At 43.5% G+C, this 24114-nt stretch overlaps 1 protein-coding gene across 8 annotated transcripts in view; it reads right to left on the reverse strand.

The window, feature by feature from the left end:
* The window catches only part of SLC4A11 (solute carrier family 4 member 11), a 140563-nt gene that overhangs the window by 38402 nt on the left and 78047 nt on the right, over positions 1-24114 (reverse strand). For 6 of the 8 annotated variants that reach the window (XM_040555156.1, XM_040555157.1, XM_040555154.1 and 3 more), the window contains 6 exons: positions 19960-20006; positions 15312-15543; positions 14626-14688; positions 14020-14101; positions 5306-5429; positions 2127-2333 (listed from right to left, as the gene is read on the reverse strand). In XM_040555156.1, the coding sequence (XP_040411090.1) occupies positions 2127-2333; positions 5306-5429; positions 14020-14101; positions 14626-14688; positions 15312-15543; positions 19960-20006 (755 nt within the window). The remainder of the gene's footprint in view (positions 1-2126; positions 2334-5305; positions 5430-14019; positions 14102-14625; positions 14689-15311; positions 15544-19959; positions 20007-24114) is intronic. The other 2 variants (XM_040555158.1, XM_040555155.1) reach the window with 1 other exon arrangement.

Below are 24114 nucleotides of genomic sequence, written 5' to 3' on the forward strand. Positions count from 1 at the left end.
TTTTGTGCTTCCACACACCTTCAGGAGCCAGCAATCTCTTGGACTGCCATTCCTTGCTTCTTTCCCCTTCAGTAGGGGATGTTTGGCTGGTTCTTCTCTCTACTCCCATTTGTGGTGGTACTTCTCTTGGCTCTGCTATATTTTTGATTTGACATACTGATACCAGGTAGCCTTACTCAGAAGGCCTTTCTTTCCCAGAGCTATTCAAATTAAGTTCATGTGTCAGAGATCATCCTCCATCCTGCCACTGCTGAGCAGGCACAGCCCAGGCCTTTTGGAAAACAAACCTCTCCATCACACACACTAGTATGAAACAGACATGGTCACAGCTAGAAGACATCAAAACCATTAGGGCCTCCTCCATGAACAAAATCACAATTAGATGCCTCAGTAAACAAAAGGATTTCAGGCTGACTTGATTATAGCTGTGAGGATGCTGTTTTGTCTAAATAATCCTGAGATGAGGCAAAGCAAACCGACTGTGCTGTGGGCACAGCATGGTACACAATTGCCATGCCCCCTTCAGTATTTTAGCACAGATAGAAATGAGCAATTGCTAAAATCCCACTCACACAGCATTTGAGGTCCATTTTTCTCCTGTTACTGCAGGATCAAGGGAAAAAAGGGAAGTGGGAGGCAGATACAACCAAGAGATTTGACCCTCCTGCAGGCTTGCTTGTAATAATACAGCAGCTCCGGATTAGGGTATTTATTTCACTCAGGGGTGGCTCACAGGTTGAAATTACACCTCTGATCTCATATCAGTTTCTCCTCATATTAAATGGTTTCATTCTAAATGGTTTCATTCCAGAGGATCCAGAGGACTGTCACACAGCAGGCAGAGGAGAAGGGCTTCTGGAGATGGCTTTCATTAGAACTGACGAATGCAGGCTACGACCTCAAATCAACCCTTCTCCAGGCAAAGTTTTGCTTGCCAGGAACATGGGAAGAAGTCTCCAGCCCAGCTCCTAAAAATCAATCCTGGCAAGTCCCACTTTGGGCAAGGCATGGGCAGCTTCTTTCAAGAGACATAAAGCAGATTTACTACTGCACAGCCTGCATCCCTTGAGAGCTGAAGGATAAAACACCTTCAAAACCCATGATTTACTAAATCCAGACCAAGAACAACCAATGTCAAGATGAAGCATTTAAACCACAAATTGTGACTATGTACTGCATTGGCTCAGAGCTGTTGAAGCTCTGGCTGGCCAAGGCTGCTGTCCCAGCGATGCAGGTAGAAACCACCACATAAGAGCAGGTACGGGGTCTACCAAAGTTCAAAGCACTACCTATAAACAAGGTGAGAACACTGGAAAAACATGAGCATTACTTGTTTCCAGATGTGCAGATCAAAATTCCTCAAGTCTACTCCAGTAAGAAAAAAATTGGTGAATTTGCCAGCTTCTGCACTATAGACAACCCAAAGGTTGTCCTTTACGGTTAGTTGTCCTTTAAGGTTATTTGCAATTCAGGGGCAGGTGCAGATGACTAGGAATGGTACAAACAGTTTGTTTTTCAGGTATGCTGCTTGGTTAAAGAATGAATTTCTGAACGGAAAGGCAAAGCAGTGACCAATACACAGGAAATTCCAGAAAAGAAAGCAGAGTTACAGCATTTCCCTCAAACTTGAGTACAAAGTAAGTAACATTTTTACAGAGCTACAGATCAAACAGGGATAAGTCAGGCCAAGTACTGACAGGCAACCTTTAAGCAAAGTTACTGAGCAGGGACAGCCAAGAAGTGTCTCAGCTGTAGGAAAGACAAGCAGCAGCTTCTTCAGAGACTTCTCCTGATTGTAAGGATTAAGTACCTTAGACTGACACAGTGATCCATTAGTCCCACACTCAACTATGCATCTGGATTCAAAGTCCTGCAACCAGTTCAATCCCCTACCGTTCTGTGTCCCTTCAGCACCTGCACCTTTGAAGTGTTTTCTTTAGATTTACAGCAGGAGCTGAGGAAAGTGGACATACATATGGGAGCTGTTTATAGAAACCTCAGTTCTGAGAGCTAGCTAGACAAGCCTAATGGATGCAAGCACCACAAGCTCTTCAAATCCTTACCCCAAAACCTTTGCATTTACTCATTTGGACACCAAACCATTGGGAGAGGCTGGCCAGCCTTACCTTGAGGGGCTTAGGACCATGTGACTTGTGCCCATCATTCATTGCCGAGGGTCTCTGATTCACCACCGTCAACAAGTGGCGCTGGTGGACTAAGGCTTCCTTGAACTCCTCTTCGGTTTTGGTTTCTAGGAGTTTCTGGCGAAAGGTTATGTCTGAAAACATTGTGGCAAAGGTCCGGCCCACTTCCGTGGCAGTTTTGGTGCTTTTCTGAGTGGAGAAAAAGAGAAAGATGAAAAACAAACTACTTCCTTTCACCGCCAGAATATAAAATGAAAGATTTGCCCCATTAGGCATCATCTTCCAGGACCCCAGGACTTGAGCCAAGTCTGAATCAAGCTGAGCGTGCATTTTATCCCCTCGTCCCTCTTCAGGGCTGCTAAAACTAAATAAGTCTTCGCTAGCCCTGCAACATCTCAGCACTACTGCTACTGGGCTGAAGAGACACTGTAGTAACGGCTCCTGCAGTACAGATATCTTTTCTGAGAGATCAATTGTGCATATCTGCTTCAGCTTCCTGTTTTCTGGGCATTAAAATAAAAATCAATCCTGTTGGCTTCTCTGGGGCAGTTCTGGCAGCACAAGTGGAGATTTAAAGCTCTCAGCTAAAGCAACTACTGGCACAGAAAAAAGCAGAGGGGAAAAAAAGCAGCAAGCACACACAAGCAGCACTGGCCATCTTCACCAAACACCTGCAAGGGACAGAAGACCCACAGCCATGGGAAAAGAACAGGTGCCTATTCAATCTAACATTTCTGTGAGCCACAGCCAGTTTTTCAGGGTCCACCTTCAACAGTATCCAAAGCCTGCCCTCCTGTTGCTCCGAGCACCTTGGAAATTAGGTACAAATGGGACAAATAAAGGAGACTGAGCTCTCCAAATCTACACAAACCTACCAAACCCAGACCTGCTCATCTGCTTGCATACATGGGTCAAGGCAGGAAAGATGCTTACCAAGGCAGTTTCCAAGTTTTACAGAATCAGAGCTCCTTAAAAGGCCCCTTTTGATGAAATGTTTTAACTCCCCTTCTCTTAGCTATACTCAACAGCCATCATGTAGCCACTGCTACAGATACCCAAACACCACCCTCTTTTGGGCAGCCTCCAAAATCCTTGCATTACTGTACAAGGTAGTAGTGAGCATATGTGACTGATCTAAGTTCTTATGATTCATAACAAAGCAGATGAACAATTTCTTCATGAACACAGCTGAGTAATTCAGTGCTGCTTAACACAGAGGCATGGACACGCAGGTAGAACTGTTATCACTAGCACTCTGCTTGCTCTATTACTCACATTGTCCTGCCTCCCCCTTTCCTCCGTTCTCCTCCATCCATCACAGGGAAGTTCCCTTCAGACACGCTTGCTAGGACACGCTCATTTTAAGTTTCTAGAGAAGAGTCTGGATTTAAGAGAAGATAGTCTGCTCCGGGGTTTGCTTTTAGAGTTTGTAGTCTTGGTCCATTCAGACCAAGCCAGCCTAGATTTGCCATTGCAGGAAAGGCTTCTCCTTACCTAAGAGCAGTCTCCTTGGGCTTGGTGTTAGAGTGGGTTACTTCGGGCTACCCAACACTGCTCTTTTCATTTTCCTCACTCTAACCTGTCTTTCCCAGAGACAGAGGAACAGTTTGGAGAAAGATTTGCAAGAGTACTCTAGTTTTTCCATTTTCCATGTTAGAGAAGGATAAGGAACTAGATTCCTCAGTGCAACAGATGCCTACTTTCTGGACTTTTTTTTCCCTCCCCCCAACCAAGACTCATTTAATCTGTTAATGTCAGCAGGTTAATTATTTTAACTGCTGTACCAGAAATGCGTACTTAGAACTGGCTAGATAAACTCATTTAAAATAAAGCATATTGGCAACTCCAGCTCTGCTTGGCCTCCACTCCCTTTCCTTAATTTGATGCTGTCCATTGGAATTGCAAGCTTTCAGGATATAAGCGGATGCAGAGCTGTTTGTTGGGCGCTTTGCACGTAGCTGGCTGGAGATAAGTGAGCTGCCACACAATGAGAGATCAATGCAATTGTGAGCAGGTTCAGTTGTTTGCCTGCTGCTTCTCACAGGGAACATCAATTTGTTTTCAGCCTGCTGGGTTTGAGACCTATGCCAAAAGTGTTGAACTGCTCAGCTGGGAAAAATCTGACAGAAATAAGGAAACACCAGTATTTCCATTTAAACAACAGTGAAGGTGGAAAGGGGAGGAGACAGACCAGCCTAGAAGGTCCCAGGGTCACACAGATAGCAATGAAGGGCAGGAAATTCAATCTGGATCTGTCTTGCTCCAGACAAGGTCCCCAACCTCTCCAGGACCTCCCAGGAGCACAGACCTAGTAACCCCAAGGTGTTAACAGCCAACTTAAGTGTGAAAAGGTCTTTCACTTGAACCTTTCAACCATTAGTTAGCAGGACACACCAAGTTGATTAAACCACTGCTTTCTAGGAAGGGAAGATTTTGATCCCTAATTGACCTTGATGCCTCCCCTGATATTGCAATGAATGAGCCTGTTACAAGGTCATTTTTTGGCCTTGTCTACACTGGAGAAACAGTAAGTACACCCAAGCAAGCTGTAACCTTACTGTTTCAAATTTCAAAAGCTATAAAAACACTTTGGCACAGTCTGACTTTACACAGCACTCCAGGCTCTGAATAGTCTCACCTATACTGCAGGAGAACTCACGGACTGATGTAACTGAGATGTAGTTCCGTCTACCACTGCTGCAGCATAACTCTGTCCCATCAAGAGTTTGCTGGGAAGCAGCCCAGACCTTTGCAGACTCACAAGAGCCCCTCACAAGCATGGTTTTAACTAGGAATGGCCTTTCCCTCCAAAACCAGGTAGCTAAACTGGTAAAGCTGAACCTGTGGAGCATTACACACATCATGGCTATACCTCTAGCAAAAATTAAGTGTATGGGGACTGCAGACACTTGACCTGCAGCATTCTCCCATGTCAGGTGAGAGGCCATTCCCAGAATAAGGGGAGGACACAGACAATTGTAATCTATCCTTCACACAGTTAGAATAAGCCATCTTGACAAGGGCTGGGAAAATCTCAGGCCTTTTCATGTCCCATTATGTCTCAAAATGAATGTGTTGTCATTAACTCTAGGAAGAGAACAAGAAAAGTATCTCTGGAGAATCCCCTGAAGTAACAAAGGAAACAAGAGAGCAGCACTCACCATTTTAGGAGGAGCCAAGACTAATATCACAAATCTCACTTCACAGGAGTTTTCACCCCAATTCTGAGGCCTCTCGAGGCGGCTGATGCAAACATGACGTCGCTGAAGGGACTTTATAGTGCAACTGTGGAGAAAGATGGCATGGTTATACACGGCACTACGAAACATGCTGTGCAAGTTTGAAACATGCTGTGCTCTCTTGGTGTGGGAGTTTATAAAACACATTTTGGCTCTAAAAACGAAGTGCTGCTGGTTATGAAAGGTTAATTTCTGAAGTCTTTAACAGTGACTTTAAGCTACATTCAGCCCGATTCTGCTAGTTTTATAGATTTTATACACATTTTCTTAAAAGGAAATCACTTTCAAAATTACAAGGCTTATTCTCCCTTTCCTCCCCCCCACCTGCTTTTTAGCTTTTTAAAACCAATACAAATCAAAAGATAAAAACATACTTTGTATTTGCAGAAGCTCCCGCAAAATAGACCTCTTAAAAATATCACCTACATTAAGGGAAAGCAGTTTACACTTCACTTCATCTGATCTTCTAAAATGCTTTTGGAAACATTAAGGCAAGATGCCAAACCAACATATTTCCACTTCTTTTGCCTTGGGCAGGTCTGTTTGAATAGATTTCCCAATTTGCTCTCAGCTGTTGTTTTCCCCTTTCTGGTACAGGTGTGTTACAGAAACCAAGCTGAACTCCATGCTCAGGATCTGCAGAGGCTGTAGCAGGCAGGATTACCGCTTGGGGCCAGCCCCACTGACTGTTTGATCACTACAGCCTAGACTAGCAACAAGTTGTTTGAAATAAACACAGAGCATCTTTGGAGGCCATGAAAGACCACGTCCATCTCCACACTGGGATATTTAAACAGAGCTATGAGCTAGGTTACCATCACTTTTCCTGCTGGAAAACTCTGAAAAAGCAACAAACTGGCACGGAATAGTTGCAGTAGGTTATCACCAGCCTTGACTGCAGCTCTCCTGTTTCTAATAGTCTCCTAGAAAGTACAGGGAGACACATGGTTTTTGCATATCAACACTGAAAGAGTCTGCTTTCCCAATTCAAAGTGTTTTGTTTTTTTTTTTTGCTGGTTCAAAGTCATTTAGACTGCTTGCTGCCTTTTATTCATCCTATCACAGTCCTTAGATCATCTCTTCCATTATTCTAACCCATCTTTCTTTTGAAGATCTATTCTCACACTCACATAACCTGAAGGTCACTTCCAGTAATGGCTGCTGAAGATCCTTGGCTGGAGACATACTAGCTAGGAGCACGACATTTTTCATGAAGTTTCCAGAAACTTGCATACCAAGTCACCCCACCAAATATTTTCTTAGTGAGTTTGCTTCCCATCTGTCATCAGGAAGTCAAGCTACTTACACAAATTAGTCTGACAAAGGCACTTGTCTGAAAGCAACCAAACAGCTTCACTGTAATGAAGTGAAGCTGTAAAATAGGTTATGAGTAACAAGACAGCATTTCATATTTCCTACCTCCCCTCCACCATGGGGTCTCAGCTTCTTTCTGCTCAGGTCATTTGAATTAGCATTGAAGTGAGAAAAACCAAGGCAGGTCCTAAGGTTAGGAATAAGTCTTCTCTAAAGTAACTGAAATAGAGTGCAAGCTTTGCCTGAGGTTCATACCTCAGCTGTCAAGCTCACTAAAAGTTTGCTTTGAAAATGAAGGATATCTGGTCATTCTGAACATAATTCTACTCTGGAGATGGCCAGAAACAGATATTAGATACCTGTTGCTCACAGTGCTGTACCAACGCTTTCCAGACATCATTCCTTTCCTACCGCGTCTATCAGCCAGTTCCTGACATAGAAAGAAGCGACTGAAGCACAAAGCATGGCCTTATTACAGGTCAGGCAATGATCACACCAGCACGTGCCCCAGTGCCAGAGGTGGGGCAGGATACCAAAGCATTCATGTGAATACAACTCGTACCTATGCACCATGTACAAACTCAGCCACCTCTCAGTAGCACTGCTCAGCAGTACCCGCTTGCCTGATCCCACCATGTTGGAGTGAATCCAAGAACCTCAAAGAAACCCCAGATAATTTCAGCTCCTACCTGAGGCAGGAAAGCCAAGGTGCAGGAGCCCTGCTCCCCTAATATAGCAAGTTACTTGAAGAAAAAATTATATAGGGATATAATTAAGCAAGCTACCTCTTCTTCAGGTTAAATGCTGCAGCTAGCTTTCTTCCTGAAGTGACAGGGACATGCTTGAGCTCCGGTAACTCGTCTCTAATGCTGTACTTTTTTGAGATGACAGTCCTACTAACAGTGACAGTCCACAAGACTACAATATCATGTCAATGTGAGAGCTTCTTCAGCATGGAGAGATAAGCTGAATTCTGCAAAGGCAGCTCACTTTCACATACAAGGCACAAAGCCTGATCCTCTCTAGAGGTGTCCTGAGTTTTTCTAACAGCCACCCCAAACCTTTGCATTTCTCTAAGTCAGGAGTCTAATTTTTTCTTACCTTGAAGGACTGGGAAAGCATGCACTAAGAGGAACTTACAGTGCTTAGGCAGTACTAAAGATTTAACAACACTGAACATGTTCACAAGACACTGACAAACCTGTTGTCATCGTTACACATCTTTATCTGGAACAGTTTTATATACAGATTTGGAGTTTGAGGCTTTCACACCTGAGACAGTTTCTTTCAACTCTTATGTAAAGAGGTCAACTGACACTGATGCACTGACACATGCAGCTAAATCCCAAAACTACTTACACCTGTAAAACTGGGGGTAGACCACTAAACTTATGGTCAAATATTGGACAGGTATTATTGCCTGTGTCCATATCAGGCTGAGTTGGTTTAGTGAGGGTAAAAGAGCAAAATCAGATTTAAACTGTTGCCACAGAGGTGGTCAGATGTGCCCAAGCACTACTACATGGAGTGGAGGTGCAGTGCCTGTCCATTGAGTGCAGCCTCGTCCACACCAAGCCTGGTTTTACTGCTATATCCATTTATTTGGACAAAAACCTGTTCTCAGTGCTTTCAATGCAAGGCCAAGTCCCTTCTGCCCATGTGTCAGTCAGCAACTCAATCTCAGATGTTACCTAACTGACCTATGTCCAGCTATTTCCTGGTCTAGCACTTACTGCTCCATTTTTTTTTAATTCCAGAAGCTGGATACAAATATAAAAAGAACTCATACTGAAGCCCTTACTAGACTTGTGCAAATATTTGTAGAGTAAACAACAACAACAAATCTGTTTGGTTCACATGGAGAAACCCAAAGCCATGCAGATCTGTAAGTAAAACTGCACAGTTCTGACCAAAACAGAGGCACTTTCAAAACAAAACAACTTCAAGCAGCACTTAAACTCCCACTTGAAAACATCCAAAGGGTAAATAGCCAAAACCCCTCCAGAAACCTGAGGACTAGCAAGACACTTTCAGCTGACTAAACTCAGTCTGGTTTGGCCAAAGGCTCCAAGCTCCCTTTTGGTCTGGGCTGAGCTAAATTTGCTGCCCAAACCAGACAAGAATCAAACTGAAAAATCTATTTTCACCCAGTATTACTCACATAAGGAAATACTAGGTTATTATTTAACGAGACGCAAGGTTGCGTTCTCAGCAATTTTATCATTATTCTCCAATAATGGACCTCATAAAAATAGGCTGTTTGAATTATAGCACACATTCCTGCTTCGCTGTCCTCCTCCTTCCAGGCTGCTTATCCTGCAAGCATCCAGCATGGCACTTGGATGGTGAGAACTGGCAACATTCCCCCAAAATCACCAGTACCCCAAGTCACACATGCTGCTGGTCTGCCCCACACCCAAGATGTTATCAGATCAACAACACATTTCTCATACAAATCCTAAAAAGGGTCAAACTGCAGAGACCAAGAAAAACTGAAGCCACCTTGAAGCAGGGCAAGAAAGGAAGTCAATTCAGAAACAAATTATCCCCTGCAGTAAGAAAAAATGCCCAGTAGAGGTAATCAGCTAGCCAGCCTTTTCCTGTCCCAGTACAGAACAACAATGACACTGCTTGTTCGCATCCACTGCAAATAAATCTTCCGTGAACCAGCTCCAGGCACAGGCTTTCAGAAACCAGAATTTACAAGCAAGGAATGAAGCTGTAACCAGCAGGCCAGATCACCAGCAGCTTGGCACAGGGTTGTTTCAGCAGTACAGAGAAAAATTGCTCCAGGATGAGTATCGTCTTGGAGCAGTAAACGCACTTGGAGCTCTAGGAAGACAAATCCTCTCTAGGGAAGTTAGGGAGAAAGTATTTCCAATGGGCCAGTGCACAAGGGGACAGCCCTGCACACATTGTGGGCACTGGAGTGACTCATCCTTCTTGCCAACAGCTCTCTTTTGGGACTCAAACTTCCAATGAAGGATTTGGATTTTAAACTCCCTTCCGTAACACAGCATCTGCAAGAGCTTTGACTGACATTACCTGGGACAGTCCACTGAGGGTGCCTTTATGTACTTGAAGTTCTTTGAACCCAAATAACACTTGAAAGATGACTGCTGTAAAGTGTGGAGAATAGGCTTGTTTTGCAAACTTCAAGTCTTGGAATCATTCCTTTAATGTTTTTTGTCGTTTTGTTTTGAAGAGTTGAACCGTTCAATTCCCCACAGCATCCCATTTAGACATTTGAAAGAAGGGCACTGTTCTGAAGGATACACAGTAACTAAGAATTCTTTGAAATCTAAGTATTCTTTGAAGCCTTTTCAACACCTTAACCAGCAGCAGTGTGGCTCTTCTGTAGACCTACATGCCTCTGGGACTGGACAAATTTTTAAATGCGCAATAGGCTTTCCTTTTGTTCAGAGATGCCTAAGTAACACAGATTCACGCAACCATTGGTTTTACACTAGAAACAAGAAGTTAATATTCTTAAATGCTACTAATGTTCCTAAATGCTACTCTTTTTGGATATCAAGCCAGACTGCTGCTTAGAGTCACCTCACACCACTAACTTTTGAAAAGCTACTGGCATTTTTGAATTACCCTCCTCCATGTGAATTTTTACAGTGACATACTATGAAAATAAGCAGTTTTACAGCAACATGGATGACACAAGCCTCTGAACCACCCTCTTTACCTGCAGAGGTTTTTTCCTCTGCTTTACTTCTTAGAACAGCTTTCGCAAACTAGTTGAATGCGCTGAAAGTAAGTCCTTCACCAATTTCTGTGCCTTATCAATTCAACCAAAGGAAACAGCTCTTCAATTACTGAATGCAGACTATGAAACAGCTTGCTTCCGTGTTCTTTTAAGGGCTCAACTCTGGAAAACAAATCATACCCATCTCCTGGCAAGGAGAATATAGCCTGGAGGTGGTACTGCCTGAGGACTTCCACTCAGCACAGGCAACATTTGTTCAATAACCCACACAGCTGGTGTTTCTCCTAGAGGACATCAAGTAAAGAAATATACCAGCAGTCAACTGACAGTAACTTTAGCACCCTTAGAATTAGGGATTCTTCACCACATCCCAGGAACAAAAATGTCTGGCATTTGCATCTCCATTTGTCACATGGTGAAAGAAACAATTGGATTTGATAGGACTTAGCTGTAATGAAACCCATTCCTCCTCATGCTCTCCACTGGAGAAGGGGGGCTATCCTTGGGCTTTTTGAGCCACAGAGCTGGGCAAGACCAAAACCAATAACTCTTATATCAGCTTCTTCCCCTGCTTTCTGAATCCAGATACCCGAAGTACTCAATTTACCCCCTCCAGGCTCTGGATCATGGTGGATCTGGCTGATTCCTTGGCGAACTCAGAGCACCTTCCCAGCAGTACGTGTACCTGCTGCAGTCATTACATGCTGGAGGGGTACCACAGTACATCTATAAACTCCTACTAAAATCTGAGCTTTCTCACACTAAGTGACCAATTAAACCTGCGGATGACAGTTCAGCACTGCTGGCACTCCCTACTCTCAAACAAGTCTTGGCTACCCCTTGTCCCAAGTTCTCTAACAAATCAGCTTCATACTGAAGAGACAAGAGGTGTCCATACCATTTTGTCTCTTGCTCTTCTGGCAAATGCTATGAACAGGGGAAAGAAAAAAAAGCTGTGCCCATGGTTTCTAAGCTATGTGATCGCACCCTTAACTGATGAAGCTAAGCTGTAACTCTGAAGATCTGCTTTCTGGTTAGAAAAGCAATCTTCACACCTCTGCAGCTGAAGGGTAGCAAGTGCCCACTACTCACTTGGTAGTGGGACATCAGCACTGCACTGCTCTCAGCTAAGCAGCATTTTAATGAAAGAATCTCAAGGCTTTCTTATGGTTACGTACCCTCGTAGTGGCTTCAGAAAAATCATTTTTGTCAGGAATTAGCAAAACCTAACCCTAAAGTCTATCGTGAGTCAGAAACCAGCTTTCCTGGACTTCAGCAGAACATGCAAATCTTGAGATCTTCTATTTCCCCAGGAAACTTATTCTGTCCTGTGGATGTAGCCCAGATGCACATGGTATCTCTGACCTTGCTAGTAGTTCAACAGACCTGAAACTGTCAGAGTGCAAATTCCAGCAGAAGTAGAATAGCTGCTTCACCTTAGGTTTTACCCTCTGCTCTTCTCACTGGGGTTGAGTGATAAACAGTCCCTCCTTCCAGCACAGAAGAGGGATGGAAACAAGTTTGTGTGTCCTTCAGGAACACTCCTCCTCAGATAGGCTCTGTAAAACTCAGCGAAGACCCTACACACAAGTATGTTTTTCTTTCTAAGCTAATTTAGGCTTTAATATTTCTCCTCAAAATCAATGCAGAAGCAGAACCACCAAAAGCCATCCCTGAGCTGCTATTCCTCATTAATATAATATGATACTTGAGCCTATCTCATTTGCTAGGAATAACAAGTTAGTTAAGGTGCACAGAAAACAGCAGTGCTGATTTAGAATTTAACAAAGTATAGATTAAGTGTAAGGAGAAAGAACAGTAAAAAGATATCTTAAAGGTTCTTCCCACTCATACAGGAAAAAATCATCAACATTCCTTCTACTTCAGAGTTTTGGAAGTTGTTTTGCAATCTTCAAGAAAAACGTTAAGGTCTAAAAATATGGTTCTCAATCTGTTGCACAATAGCTGCAGCAGAAATACAGTGCAATAATTATATAATTATAGTTAATAACTCATCACTGCTTTCCCACCACTTTCTTCTCCCTCTTCAGAGTAACAAAAGGGAGGAAACAATAAAAGTTTTGCACAAGACACCTTTAGGCTGTAAGCTTATTCTTCAAATCGTGTCTTGTCATGGAAGCTAGTATTACTCACATGGACACATTCAAAGTTTTGGCTCACTTTCTGTAGAAAGGCTGAACCTACCCCTTTCAGCTTCATGTATATAACCACAGCATTTGTATCATGACCTCTAGAAGTGCTTTGTTAGTCAGTGCTCTCTAAAGCCCTCTATAGAGCCATGTCATATACCATCGTGGAAGCTCCCACCCTCTGTACTTCTTAGAGTAGGACACGCATTCCCTTACTGCCACTATCATACCCGTGGCATGCAAAGGGGAGAAAACCACTCAGAAGCCCTTCTCATGATTAGCACAGAAAGACCATTTTGCTGTAGGAACTCATTTTCTCATTCATACAAGCTGCTCTGTACATCCAGGCATAAGAGTAGAGGCTGACAGTAGCACTTAAACATTATTGCATGTCAGGTTCCTGTTCTATGAAAGAAGTGAACTAGATAGTTACCATTTCACATAGAAAGCACACCCTTCTCTTTCATAAGAGATTAGAAATAAGTTTATTCTGCCTTGGAAATAGATTGTTTTAATCTTTTTTTTCCAGCCATAAGCAGAGGATAGGAAAAGCACAGCTACGAGAAGGAAAGCTATTATGACAGTTGTAGCAAACCAGTTGTGAATTTTGCTACAATATGTGCATTTACTCAGAGCCTTTAGGCACCTATCCAACAGAGATTAATTCCCAGAGAAATTACTGGGATATTTCTTGACAACTTGACTTAGAGATTACATCTGCATCCAGTGACAGAAGGAAGTCAAATTGCATTGTTTTGGTTGGTTCAGTGACTCAGGCTTTGGCTTTCTTCTGTGAAGGGACAGTTTGGCTCACCCAGCACGCTTGACTCCGGGACAGCGATTTCAAAACCCAGCAATCCGGTTTTAGTCAAGTGGAAGCTGGGGCGAAGCCACCATGCCTCATAAATCCCAGGTGACAGAGTCCTTACTGATCCAACATTTAACAGTGTTGACAGGGTCTGAATTAATTGCCAGACAACAATCACTGTCTGAATAGCGTGAATTTCTGACTTCAATTTCAGTTGCAAAGTTTGGATGTTTTCAAAGGGTCTAAGAAGTCTTTCAGTATAAGGTTTCAGGCTTTGCCAAAGTAGTCCATGATCAAGTTCACTTGTCCTTTCCAGGAGTTCCTGATTAACATTCAGTAATTAGCATTTCTTGGCTCAGATTTTTTCAGCATTCTTAGTTTGTTAACCCCAGATTTAGACAGTATCCAGCAACTTAATGCCTTGTAGAGACTGTGGCCCTCTCCACCCAGGCTGCTGCTTGCCCTTCTGCAGGGAGGAACAGCACAACGCTCAGAGAACCCACAGGCCAGGACAGAGGGTCAAAGAAGGCATCACCACCCAAATTTACAAGGGTATGTTCTGATCTGCTGTTCCTTCCTGCAGCAGAAAGGGCTGCAAGTTTCAAGAAGCTCGTGTATTCTTATAGTTTATAACCCAGGTACTTACATGATACAGAGCCAGGATTGCTGATACTGCACCCCTGTGACTGTTGCTGTGACCCCTTGAATTGTATCTGATAAGAGGTGAACTAGAAGAAAAATAGGAACATTACAGGTTTGTTTTGCCACTGCAAATTACATTTCCTTTCAAATTGAAGCTAAATGCTAATACCAAGCATACTTATTTAACCGCATACTGGAGTGATGCAGGGGTTGGGGATGACAAGAGGAGAAAGTGGAAGCATTTGACCTGATGCTTTTGAATTCTGTCCCTAAACTATTCAGTTTGAGAAGGCAGCTGTTTTCTCCCCCCTAACAGCAGCCTACTGCAATATTAGGTCATTAGATTAGCATTATTCAACACACAGGACTAGAAGAGACTTCATCTTCCAACTCCCCTGCCCTCTCTCCCCTCTTTGTAATTACTGTTCTCTCAGATCATTTTATGGCACTGCTTAATTTTTCTTTATTGGCAGAAAGCCTAAATTAAAGAGATTATAAATGCAAAGCTCTAAGACAGGCAGCAAGAAGTAACCAAAGCATGAACATGCTTACTACATGCTCAGGACTTGACATATCTGTTAAACAAATTCACTCAGGCTGTGACAGTTACATTTGAGATGCGATGTACATGTTTGTATATTCATTCCTGTTGGCTCTGAAACGTCATGGGTGCCTACAGAGAAACAACGCTTAGTTAAGCTTCTTCACATCTTGGGCTAAAAGGCAGTGTTTTAGACTATGCTATGACATTCAGTGGTAGCTTATAGTGACACGTAAGCTAAAGTTGGCTGGGGATACCCCAGTTTTGAATTTATGAAGTAAAACAAGGAGCTTATCGCCCCTTCCAGTAGGCTGGGAGCAACACGAAGGCTTTAGCCCTCCCCAGCCAACTACTCATTCAAAGCAGTCAAACTCTCCCAGCCTGTGTGAATTCAGATGGAGAATCACAAGGCAAAGGAGCCACTTCAGAAGGGACACCAGCAAGCATCTCTTTGCAAAACCAGATCTGACACTTTATGGACAATCACACCTGATGGGTCCAGACAAGATACCCCAGTGCTGGAGACTCCTCCCCCCAAAAAACACCAGTACATCTCATCTTAATGAAATAGGGACAAGACTCCACCAACGCAAAACCTTGGAGACACGAGTCCCTTCAGTCTAGGTCACAAAAAAAATAAAACCCTAGTGTCACATGCAACATGCAAACCTGGGGATCATGCAGTAGTGAGTATTCAACACGCCCCCCAATAGAAAGGATGACATAACAGTAGTTACAAACAAAGAATTAATTACCATTCCCTTCTCGTGGGGTCCCTGAATCTGTGAATAAAGTGCTCATGATTTTTTCAAAGTTGCAGCTTGGCTCTGTGTTCTCTGGATCCTCAGCAAAATGTTTCAGCATCTCTCTAAGAACATCGTCCAAGGAGGTGGCTGTTTCATCAAGGATGATGCTGGCTCTGGCCAAGAACCCATCGAGGTCTCTGTGGGCTCTGACTTCCTCCTCAAAATTCTTTAACTTCAGGTACTGTGTTAAGAAGAGGTCAGAGTGTTAGACAGTTGTACGTAATACCTAACAAAGGACTAGGAACTGTGTAGTTCACAAGACACTTTTATGTTACTGCCATGAAACCAGTGATTTTGGAATCTCTTTCCAAATCTCACTATAGAAGAGGAGTTGTTTTATGTTATTAATGCATTGAAGGCCTGCAATTTCAAGGCTTATGCTAATTTAGTAACCATGGGTGAATGCCTAGGCACAGTTTTACACCCTGATGTTGAAAGCAGTACTGAAAAAATAAATCAATTTCATTGCCAAGGATAAAGCACAGAAGTAAGTCTAAAAGCATAAACGCCTAAGGAGCATTTAAAAGCCTCTTTTGGTCTAAACAATTCAAGATGTTTGTAACAACATGGGCAAAGTTACTAGGAAGAAATGAACTCTCAGCTCAGAAGCATGAAGAATTGTCAGCATGCATCTCAGTGCATCTAAACCAGCTCTTCTCCAAGAGCCATCTCTGTCCTCCTAGTTCAGGAGCTTGAAGGGGAGATGGAATCCCATCCAGCCCATCACCTTTTTACACTTAAATTCCTATTGTTCCTACTCCCAAGGAAGTTTTCTTCCTCTCTGCATAACATTTAGCTTTGAATCAATGTGTGACAGGAGGAAAAACAGATGGCAGACAAAGGCTGGTACTGTCTCAACTCTCTGCTGCCGCAGTCAGACTCACGGGCCTTGAGATGGAAGGAACAGCCACGCTGTATTGCAGAACCTCAAACCTTTTCTGCGTTTGTCAGCTATGACATTTGTTAATTGAATTATCAAACTACAGATGCGTCGTTCCCATTTCACAGTTCTTAGAAATCCGTGCACGCAGTTAACACTCACAGTAGTGAGTCAAGAGCAGCTGACAGTCCTGTCCTTCAACAGCTTGAGACCAAGCAAGGAAGTGGGAATCCAGGAATCACACTGTTACACAGATCTCCCATCCCACAGGAGGCCAGCCAAGCTTGAATTCACGAGGTCAAGGACAAGATTTTAGAGATGCATTTAAGCTTTCGGCTCCTATTAAGCTCAGCGAGAAGCACGCTCTGGATTGCTTTTACAAATCTGCCACCAAGTTGCCTCCACAAGCAGAACCTTGTCACGTTTCCCCATGGTATGGTGCCACCCCACAGCCTGAGTCACAGATCCCCTCCTCTCACACGTACCCTTTCTACCTTTTCCATTTATAGCCTAGACACAGGGAAAAATGCTAACATCTCACTAATTACTGTAATTATCACAGCAACGATCAAGTTGTCAGTACACATCCATTGCAATTAACACTGTTTTACTTTGCATCAATCACTTCTTACAGAGCCTTGGAGGATTGGGACTGAGGATTCTCTAAAGGCTTTTACCACCATCCCAAGGCTTTATTGCCATCTGCTTTTAGGAGAGAAGAGGGTGACACAGCTATATTATCACCCCACCTAAAAGAGGTGTATAACTGTAAATGGCCAATCAACCTTAGATCATCCCTGTATGAGAGCAGGTTGAAATACTTATCACCACCTGTTAATGTTCATGGGATCACCTGGTGACCAGCAACTGTTTCTCAGAGGTAACTTCTTTCAGCTCATCTGGCATGCAGAGTCCCATGTAGGGTATAGGTTCAAACAGCAAAGGGACTAAACCACCTAGAGAGGACTTAAGGTGGATGGCAGAGGAGGTAGCAAAAGGAAGTACTGGGAAGATCAAGAGCAACTGGAGTACCACAGCATCCAGGAGCTTTCAAGCAAGCAAAAGGGGCTTCATGTCATCATGCTCCCAATGCTTGAGAGAAGCCACCAGAAGGAGAACTGTGGAAGCAAAAAGTCGACTGATAGAGAGAGGAAAAATGAATCAGAGGCATTCAGAGGGCTGTTATCTGCCCACATCATCTCAATCAACACATTCTCCAGCGATCTGCATGAGACAGCACCATTTGCTTGCTGCGGCAGGACAGCTCTGTCAGCTGCTTAATACAAGTCATAAGGGCTCAGCTCCAGCTCTGCCACAAGCTCCTGGCAATGCCTTCTGTAAATCATACTCTTTATCCTCCTTCTCCTGGTCCTTTAGAGGAATAGGGGCAATAACTGTCCTTATTATCGCTCCCATAACATCGGGTAAGACACACATGTAAAACATCGTGAGAGGAAATATATCACTGCCTAGCTGAGACAAACCAAGAGCAAATTAGTTGGATTGCTGGTACAGCAACACCTCAGAGATAGCTCAAACAGAACCTACTCCAGTCAGGACACCCACTGCTTTGAGCAGAAATTAATGACTACTCCTTCAGAAATATTTTTAGCTAGATTGTCAAGTCACACCGGGATACTGGATGCTGGAAACTGCTGAGGAAGAAATGAGACAGATACCCAATACTCATTTTAATAGCTTCAGGTATCCTCAAAAGCAAAGCCATACAGTGCATCGTGGTATGAATAGAAGCTGTTGTGTAACAATCATGTTGAAGCAGCCTCTCCTAACATCAGGCAGGCAGGACTCTTGGTCAACCACTTTAAGACACAGCTGCACATTCAATTAATGCAAAACAAAGCCCTCAACACTCATCAGGAAGGTCCATAATGGAAGTTATCAACCTGGCTGTTGCTCTGGAGACCAACCCCACTTAGATACACTGCAAGAACCTTAGGAGAAGGTGCTCCCAAAATACATGTTGCCCTGAGCACAGCCCTGTCTGTGCTGCTGCCACAGCAGAGGTAGCACTTTGCTCAGAAACACACTGGGATGGTGATTGAGTAGTTGGAACTGTCAGCAGCTCCTCCTTATGCCTACCAAGGACCATGCCAGACAAACTTGCCCAACACATGGATTGCCCTTCAGAAACTCCAGAAGGGGCACAGGAACCATGGACTACCACCAGAGGTGGGGACAACCCATGGGAAGCACCTATAGATAAAGCTTGTGACCCAACCACTTTTATTCTAGCAGTTCTCTCTTCCCAGGCACTTGGAGCCACTTCTCCTGTGACCCAGGACCCAATTTCCTTAATATTTGAAGCACAACAATTTTACTTGTCCTCCACAGACACAAAAACTGGCAATTAGTATATTTTCCTCAAGCCTTGTGAAAGCATGTTATCCCTCTGGTATTTGTTGCTCAACAACACACTAAAATGCTCAAGCATGAACTATAGGCCAGAAAAGCAGGACTCCTACAGCTCTGAAGAAGAAAAGAGCAGAAGACAAGCCACTTACATGTTAGCAGCTTCCAGCTATTTCTTATCAGAAGCAGATCCTGCATTCAGGCTTAGAATTTGCACTTTAAGTGACCAAGTTCTTAGGTTACTTTCAGTCAAGTGTCAAGAACTCAAAGCAGCTTGGGCAGTAGTATTAGGCAAGACAAATTATTAACAAACATTTCCGTTCTTGAGCACGGAATAGCTGATTTTAACTTCCATACCTTGTTATCAAGCAATATTTAGTCTTTTTTGATGTTGTACTTTTAAACTTGGGGAGTAGAGGAAAATTTTTTCTGCTACAAGTATTTACACATTTTCCTCCCCATAATAATTCAGCCTGCTGAAATACCTTTCAGGATTTGAGCTTAGAGCCCTAAAAAGTCAAAGAAGTTTTGGGATTCTCTAAAAGGCCCCTAGGGCTTCAGTGCAGAAATTTAAATGCCCACATTACAGCCTTCAAATATTGCAGGCTTCATTGATTTGCTAGCTTCAGCGATGCTAAAAGTTTACACATCAGCAGTCCCTCCAACCTGCAGGTAGGATGAGAGTTGAAACAACTCCAAGCACCGTGAGTCATGCCTCACAGCCCCAAAGACTGAAGGCGATATTAAATATCAGCTCATTTCCTCCCTGCAAAATTTGTACTTGCATAGATGGAGGTCTGCGCTACTCCAGCCTATACAAGGTTTTGTGTGTTTCCACCTTATCCTTATCGAGTTACCGTCTCAAATGCAAGCGTAAACTAAACATTTCCCAATCGTCCTCCTAGACCGCATGTTTCCAGGGAATTCACTCCTGCTGAACCTCGTGAAGGCAGATCTGATTAGCTGGAATAAACAGGAAACCAAATCACAGCAATGTCTATTGGGTGTTTCTGCTTTCGGCTAGAGAGCAGCTAAGCAGCCTGAATCTCTATGGTGTACACTTGGATCCCTTTGCAGGCAGCTGCAGAAAGAAAATGATGAATTAACATGTCAAGGAATTGTCTGGGACAAAAAACAGTGAAACAATCAGAATTACATAGAAATTGTTTGGAGAACAAGCAGCACATGGCTCTTTAGGTTTAAATGAAGACAGAGGAATTTGGGGAAAGAGGCATTAATAAGGCTTGTTTAGGCCAGTAAAAGCCTCCTTCTCATCCCCACAGAGTGCAAGATCCTTTTCTCTGTTTCTAGATTATGAAAAATAAGTTTATCACAATTCCTGCTTACCTTTCTTGATGTGTGTAGTAACACGCAGCCAGCACTTTCATTTTCAGCTGGAAAACAAGAAGAAAAGTTATGTAGACAGCATTACTGCAACAGGTCATTACTATTACCTATTACAAATACATGACAGGCAACAGGAGACTCAGAACAAGGTGAAGTATCACTCTTGGCAGAGAACCCTCTCTAGAGAAAAGCAGAGATTCAATTTTTACAACATTTCCCATTTAGGAAATATAAACCAAGTACAGAAGCATCCTTTATCATTATCTGATCAGCTTGGGTTTGCCTTGCAGCTTTTTTGTTTTTCAGATTCCCTATGTATTTTTATCCTTCACTCCCCCCCCTTCCATAAAATCTAATTCCAAATACTTTAGGTAATCATTTAATCCCATGCATCGTTGTTTGATAGATTGAGGCTAAGATTGCATGAGTCACGCTCGCTTGGAAACCGTTCTTGTCCTCGTTAAAAAGTCAACAATAACACCCAGGCACTTCCAAAGGAGCGGGCTGTGACAGATCACACACAGTGACTTGAAGATGAGCACATTAATGTCCTGTCAACTCACCACTCTGCCTCCATAAATCTAAGCATAAAGCAACAGAGCTCTTGAGAAAGAAAACCGCTGTTTAGAGGCTATTAAGTGTCACTATGCGGTTGAGTTACAGGGACAGGGGTACCCCAGAAGTTCCCAGTGCAGACTTCCAAGCAGCAACATTAACATTTTCTTAGAGCATCTACAAAGCAGGTTTTTTTTTTGGTATGAGCTGAAAAGCCATAAATAAAATCTAGCTGTTTTTGCTACAGCCCCCTCTGTACTGCTTGCATCCAAGGTAGTTTCTCTGCAACATCCCTAATACTGCAGGTACTGTTTGTTTGTTCTTCTCTCCCATCTTCACACTTGGGGGAAAAAAAAGCCCACCAAGATTGTGCTGCTACCAATATTACACAGGAAACATAGGAACAGTTTTCATTCAAATGAGCATAGTGACAGCATGGAAAAACCCCACTGAAAACCAAAAACCTTTCCAGAGGCCAAGCTGTGGAAAAGTACAGAGATGCAACACGGTGTTAGAGATATTCAGAGGAGATTGTTTCCTCCACATAACTGGATTTCCAAGTCCCAACCAACATGAACTGCTCCGATCCCATTTCACTGGCTGACCCCAGCATGAAAGCACCTACAAGCTCAGCCTTGCTGCCCTCCAAAAAGAGATGACTGAGAACACAATTAAGTTGCATGCAGAGTGAAGACACCAGAACTCCAAGAAGTGACTGATTTATTACACACAAAGCTGCTTTATCCTAAACCATCCCCGATCAACCAGGAATTCGAGTCATGTTCTCACTTAAAAGGTTAAAATGCTGGGACTCAAACTGGGAACAGAGTTGACTACAGTAGAGGAAGAGAGGGAGAGGGTTGCCTTTATCTCTAAACAAAATAAGACCGTTCAGAGGCTTTGGTTACATCACCCAACTTCTTCCAAAGTTCACTTGGATGCTGTGCATGTGATTAAAAGCATCACTTAAGACAAGTCTGCTGGCGCAACAGTCCCAATTATTACTGCTTTTGACACATCGTTTGGAAAGCACAAGCTGTTTTTATCTTGAAAATGCTATTTATTATTAAAAAGCAAGCACCCAACTAAACCAGAAACATCAAGCATTTTCCCCAGGCTTTTACATTTGTAGTTCTCCAATGCTCACTTACCCAATTTACAGCCTAATTACACATGCAAAAGTATGCTGGAAGATTTGGAGGCCATAAATATTCATTGTGAGAAAACATGTTTTGGTTTTTGCAGCTTTCGCATGAAATAGCTCCAGATAGACAAAAACACCCACAGCCCCGAACAATAGCGGACATGCGTTGAGGCCAATATCTGCAAATCTGCGATCTGTCCTTCACGCCACCCTTTGGGATGCACGAAGGCAGCAGAAATTCGTGTTGTCCTTTTATCACGCAGCATCTCTCGGCTCCTCGTACCGGTTTTAAGCGCGTATCAATCCTCTCCACTGACAGCTCTCGGGTTCTCATCTCAGGTGAGCACCGAGCACTGCTTTATCAAAGCGAGCAAAATCATCTCATTACGTCCCTTGAACAGGGGTCTTGAAAGAAGAGAAGTCTGAAGACTTCTCAGAAAAGCCGTTCTGGGTACAGAGGTGATGGCTTTGGAAGGCTCAGAGCCTCATTCATCATTTCAGCCAAGCGACACACTGCTTAGGCTCAACCCAGGGAAAGAAGACTGATGGATATCACCAGTTCTGGGCTGTCACCTTTAGGGCCCATTGGAGCACGACAGCATCACAAAAGGAGAGTAGCAAGTTAACTGGAACATGAAAATGGAAATACACACCTCAAGTGTGTTTTTGCCTGGCTTATGAGCCAGGCATTTACCTACTGCAGGGGAACCTGCTAAGCAAACCCAGGATAAAGCCATGTAGGAGGTTGCCTATGGAACCGCTATTAGAGGCTGGCTGGGACAAAGCTAAAACCTACAAGAGATGTGCCTGCCACTTCTCCTCTTCCTCCTGGCACTGTCATTGCTTCCCTCCCATTTTGGAGGAGCTGGAAAGACGCAATACATTTGATCCTTGCAATCTCATGGAGCAGCCCTTCACTGGAAGGGAAAAGAATATAGAAAGCCATAGGTTCAGCCTCTAACAGCAAGAAAGATCCTACCAACCACCACCAATTATGCCTTACTACCAGGAATAATAGCCAGATTTCACACCTGAGTGTCAGGATGAAGTACACTTAACTAGAAAGAGATCAGGGTCACATAACATTCCCATTTCTATTTTTGTGATTCTGCTTCACTGGACAAAGGCTGCAGAAGTTTATTTTAAGCACGTAGGCTAGTTATGGGTATTTCGTTGTCTTCATCCCCACACACAGTTAAAGGAGAGCTGCCAGGGCTGGCCAGCCTTATCTGTTAGGCTGCGCTCCAGGTCCTGCCCAAGGGACAACCAAAAAGTCAGCAACGCATCTCTGACATCCCCTGGAAACCACACCAAGGAACGCACACATCCCAGATTTCTAGGGCACACGCACGCGAGCGCACAGCATTACCAAATATGCTGCAAGCAGCTCCCTGGGAGTTAACATCTATGTTAGCAACAGTGATGAATTGCCAACATTAGACTTGCTCTCATGGCCTTGTGTCAGCACACTCAGAGCCCTGGAGGGACACCGTGGCATGCCTCCATTTTTTCTTTCCCATCACTTGGGGAAGAACGGGACCCGACCAGCTTCTAGGTTTGAACAAGGCAACTTAATGCTTGGAGGCAAGAAATGCATTTGCTGTACCTAAAAGGGATTCCACCCTAGCTTCCCTTTACGTAACTTCATTTCTCTGCATTGCTAGCAGTGAAGCTTCCTACTTGCCTCCCTGCCCCCCCTTTCCCTCTTCGGATTATATTTCCTACAAAAAAGCAGCCCTGAAAACACAAAAACAAACCCACGGAAGTCACACTGCAAGATTCAAGGCTTTAAGGCTTTTCACCTTCTACCTTAAATCCTCTTTCACTTCAGATCACCTTTCCACTGTCTCTTCCTTGTACAGGTCTCCAGTGCTGCCCTTAACACCCAAGAAGGCCAAAAAGCCTTTGGACCAAAGCAGCTCCGGATATTGACAGCGTCTCTCCTATAAATAGAGAGTGCAAATTGGAGAGCAGGATTTTTTTGGCTGTGCAGGTGTCAGCGCACATTGCTTTAGATCTATATGCACTCCCCAGAACGCCTGCACGGTAAATAGACTAATAAATCAGAGCAGAATGCGACATTAGCATTTTCATGTTTTTCCTCAACAAACAAGGATCTGACATAAGTGGAAGTATTTATTCTAAAACAGCTATTTTGCCTAGGCAGGGGTGATTTCTCCAGGGCCCTGAGCAAATCTAAGCCTCAATCACTTGGCACTGAAGAACATCGCAAGCAACAAGAACTGTTTTGGTCTTTGAATTTCTCGCCTAAGAAAATTAAAGCCCATCAACACATAGTACAAGAGCAGCTCACAAAGAAGCTACAGAGGTACTACCAGCTCTTTTCTGGCACCAAGCTATTGCACAAGCAGGACCTCAAAGCCTTTGCTTTGCTGTCCTGCCATGGCTGTGCTGAGTCTGGAGTCACTCCCAACAGGCTTGAGTAATTTTGGTTA

This window comes from Cygnus olor, chromosome 4, assembly GCF_009769625.2.
Source record: "Cygnus olor isolate bCygOlo1 chromosome 4, bCygOlo1.pri.v2, whole genome shotgun sequence".
NCBI classification, from domain to species: domain Eukaryota; kingdom Metazoa; phylum Chordata; class Aves; order Anseriformes; family Anatidae; genus Cygnus; species Cygnus olor.